Genomic DNA, 4228 nt, shown 5'->3' with positions numbered 1-4228 from the left:
AAACAGTTTGCTTGCCTATTTTCTGCAGAAAACTGGTCACAGACCTCAGCATTGAGTCATTGCTGCAGTCACAGACCCTAGCATTAAGTCATTGCGCGAGACATCATATTTTACAAATTTTACAGTTTAGTTACCCAACTGTTTATACTTACAGTTTGAAACCCTACGCATTGAGTGGTTGCTAGAAGTCTGTTATTTTTCTACAAAATTAATATTTAATAATTGATTTCATTAAATGTCTCTATTATCCATCATTTTTATTTAAAATTAATATTTAATTATTGAATTAATTAAATATCTCTATTATCCATCATTTTTATTTAAAATTAATATTTAGTTGACTTTTTTAACTTGTAGTTGACTTTTAAGATTAAATATTAATTTACAAATTTTTTGGTAAATATCGTATATTAAACTTATTTTAAGAGTTATCTGTTGAAAAATGTTTACAAAATATTATTATAACCAAAATTAATTTTCCTAACCTAATGAGCACCCAACAATGAATCATTATTATAGTGTCCACCTCCAGCAATGTCTCATTGCTAGGTGCTCTGTCACTAGGTCCTGTTGACTATTTTAAGGTCTAGTTGACTTTGTTTATTATATCACTTTTTTTAAATTTTCCCATTACTACTACATATTATAATTATTTTAAGAGTTTTGGTGTTGAAAAATATTTAAAAAATATTAATATTACTAAACTTGGTTTTGTTAACAAAAAGAAGCAGTGAGTTTTGGGTGGAACAGAGCACGCAGCAATGAGTCATTGCGGCAGTGTCCACCTCCAGCAATGTCTCATTGCTAGGTGCTCTATCACTAGGTCTTGTTGACTATTTTAAGGTCTAGTTGACTTTTTTATTAAATCACTTTTTTCAAATTTTCCTATTACTACTGCATATTTTAATTATTTTAAGAGTTTTGGTGTTGAAAAATATTTAAACAATATTAATATTACTAAACTTGGTTTTGCTAAAAAATAACATTAATATGCAACATTATGTGTAAATTTAAAAATAACGTTAATTTTATGTAATTTAAATAGAAAAGTTAAAAGAACTAATGTAGTACTTGTCAACAATTTTTAGGTTAATACCTAAAAATTTCTTCGATCATGCTCCTCCCTTAGGGGATAGTTTCTTGCATCATGTTCTTCTCCGAGCTCCCCACAATAATTGCACTTGCGAGGCTTGATCTTTGAAGTTGTCGTCTCAATTCCACTTTTAAATCTTCTTGTTTTTTTTCTTCCTTTAGTTTTCGACCTTGGAGGATCAAATATTGGATCATGTTGGTAGTCCTCTTGAGTTTTCGCCTCATGGGTTCTTTCGCTACGCTCTTCATCCGCAAAAGCATCTTCCAAGTATCTCTTCTCTCTATCAATCACACCCATTAAGTATTTATACCGTGAAATGGAACAACTACCGGAAGCAGCTAAATCTTGAAAAGATTTGCACAATGCACCATACCTTAATGGTTGTGACGCACCATCATTACCAATAGCGGGATGAGCATATGAAAGAGGCCCCACAATTTTACTGTCGTTCATTGTCCACCTACCCATGATGAGACTTTCCGGTATCTTGATTTTTTGTTTTTTGTCAAGATAATGGATTATGTGTTTGTAAATCATCCCGGAATGTTCAAATTCTTACAAGAGCATCCAATTTTTTCGTACATGAAAACCGTCACTCGGTATTTTCTTCTACAATTCTCCGGCAGGGTAGCCTTCTCAACTAAATACAGTTTCGACATATAAGTTCCATTATTTTTGGCACTGTTCATGATGTAACATGTACTTTTCATAAGCTCCTTTTGAAAACGTTTGAACATTTCTTTTGTGTAGATTTCAGATGCAAGCATTTCCAAGGACGAGTGCAAAACTAATCTCCTTTTCAATTGTTCGGTGTCATAATCGGATTTAACCTCCTTCAGATATTGTGTCTCCAAAGCCTTTTGGGAGTTCTCATTGAATTCTTTCAAACCGGTAGATGATTGCATATATTCATCAAAAAAAGAATTTGTAGACTCGCTTCTTGAAGTTGTAGTCATGCCGGCGGAAAAATGTTGCTTCGTGTAAGCACCAATCGATTGAGTTCTAATAGCATACATGTCATTTAACCAAGCATGATCCTCAAGATCGTACTTCTCGACTAATTGCTCCCATCTACCTTCAAATTCTGTAGGTGTCAATGACTTGTACACACATGCATTAAACTCTGTCTTAAAGTCCGGATAATTTATGTACAAATAAGACAACTTCTCGGGAAACTTGCTACTTATATGCTATGTACAATATGTATGCTTTATTTGTGGCATAGGCATGACCTCGGCAATGGCATTTCCCAATGCAATGTCTTGATCAGTAATAATTATTCGAGGTGGTTTATTGTCGATGGCTTCCAACCATGTCCTCAAAAACCACTTATACAATGCCTCAGTCTCATCCCTTACGAGTGCAAATCCAAATAGTATATTTTGATAATGGTGGTTTATGCCCGTAATAGGTATGAAAGGCATACAATAGTTATTCGTCCGGTAAGTTGAATCGAACATAACCACATCATCAAAATTCTTGTACGTGTTCATGGATCAAGGATCAACCCATACCAAACCTTGTACACGATTCTCATCATCTACATCCACCCGATAAAAGAAATTACCAAAACTATTTTCTTGTTGTTCTCGTAGCAAAAGTAACCCGCACTCCGCATCACCCAAATCAAACACTCGGCGCCGAATATCACGTATGACATTACGTACGTCTTGATTAGAAAAACCAAGATTTTCAACACCCCCCTTTGTCTCGCTAAGAAACTTCATTAATTTGCTCGTCTCAATTCCCGATTTGTTAAACAACTCAATCAATGATCGCGTCATAGGATCTATGTTGAGTGATCTTTGAAAAAATTAAACTTTTTCCGGTGACACCAATTTATGATTGTATTCTAAGTTTACCGAACTAATTTTCCATTTGTCCATCTTTACTTTGTGAACGACACTCATTCGAGCACCACAATTCGTTCGTGGAATTACCTTCCTAACTCGTTTACCTTTACCAAAATCCAACGGCGTCGCTCCTACCCTTCCACCTTTTCGACAAATAAACCAACGGTATGATGGTTCATTTGTGTTTGTTCACCAATGAGTATTCCTAATTATTATCTCAAATCCCTCTTTTCGACCATAAATCCTATAAAACGCTTCCGCATCATCCAATGTATCGAAAATCTTGCCGACATAGGCACAACATCGTTACTATTCTTAAATCCATGATTCTTTTTCTCAACATTTTTCTCATCTTTTACGTCATCAACATTTTCACCGTCAAAATTATCACCACCAACGTTATCATCAACATTATGACCGCCAACATTATCACCACCAACATTATCAAAATCAACATTATCACCACCAACATTATCAACATTATGACCACTAACATTATCAACACCAATATTATCACCACCAAAATTATTCAAATTATTATCAATATCAAGATTTACAATATCTTCATCGACAAATAACTTATGACGAGCTACGGGGTTTCGTCTAACGGGATTATAATAATCGTAATTATCATTTTCACTAGAAGAACTACAATCTTTAAATAAAAAAGAAGCCATCAACAATCGAAAACTAACCTTTTGAGATCACCTTTGATGAATCAATAACCAAAAAATTTGAAATTGTTGAAAATAAATTGTAAATTGTAAAATGAGGAAGAAGAAATGAAGTATCAAACAAACTGTGAACACATCTCCAGCAATGTTTCATTACTGGAGTGACCCATTAAAGATGACCACCAACCAGCTTTTGGAGCCATTAAGGGAGAGTTCCTTCCCCAATCACGTATTGCACCACTCCCCTTGCAGCAATGAGTCATTGCGGGAGGGCGCTGATTTAAATGTAACGGTTCTTCCCCACTTTATTTTTTCTAATTCAATTTTTTTGTTAAAAATGAATTTTTAAATATTTTTTCGAACTTATATTTTGATATTTTTGAATTAATTTTTTAAACTAAAATATTTAAAATAAATATTGAATTTAAAATTTTTGAGTGAAAAAAGTTATTTTTAATTATTTTTTCGAAATAGCATTTTCGAATTTTTATTATTACGAAATATTGTGAGTTTTATGTTTTTTAAAATTATCATATGAGTTATTTTAGTTAAAAAAAATAATATTATCAATTTTAACAATAAAATTTATATTATTAATTTTATGCTTT

General features: G+C 32.9%; 1 protein-coding gene across 1 annotated transcript; it reads right to left on the bottom strand.

Moving 5' to 3' along the window:
• Positions 1-1626: 1626 nt before the first annotated feature.
• On the bottom strand, positions 1627-2877 carry LOC141665181 (protein FAR1-RELATED SEQUENCE 5-like). The gene is made up of 2 exons (XM_074471161.1): positions 2608-2877; positions 1627-2220 (listed from the first exon to the last, which is right to left on the bottom strand). The coding sequence occupies exons 1-2, from the start codon at positions 2875-2877 to the stop codon at positions 1627-1629; spliced, it is 864 nt and encodes a 287-aa protein (XP_074327262.1).
• Between the last annotated feature and the right edge of the window lie 1351 nt (positions 2878-4228).

The sequence above is a fragment of the Apium graveolens genome, chromosome 6 (genome assembly GCF_009905375.1).
Source record: "Apium graveolens cultivar Ventura chromosome 6, ASM990537v1, whole genome shotgun sequence".
Taxonomy (NCBI): Eukaryota; Viridiplantae; Streptophyta; class Magnoliopsida; order Apiales; family Apiaceae; genus Apium; species Apium graveolens.
Note: the sequence above shows the minus strand (reverse complement) of the source record. Positions and strands in the feature narration are given on the sequence as shown.

Excerpts from the sequence above, each read along its gene's own strand:
- LOC141665181 (XM_074471161.1), bottom strand. The coding sequence starts at position 2,877 with ATGACGCGATCATTGATTGAGTTGTTTAACAAATCGGGAATTGAGACG. Across the intron at positions 2,221-2,607 it reads AGAATCGTGTACAAGGTTTG|ACAGAGTTTAATGCATGTGT; the intron begins GTATGGGTTGAT and ends CCGGACTTTAAG.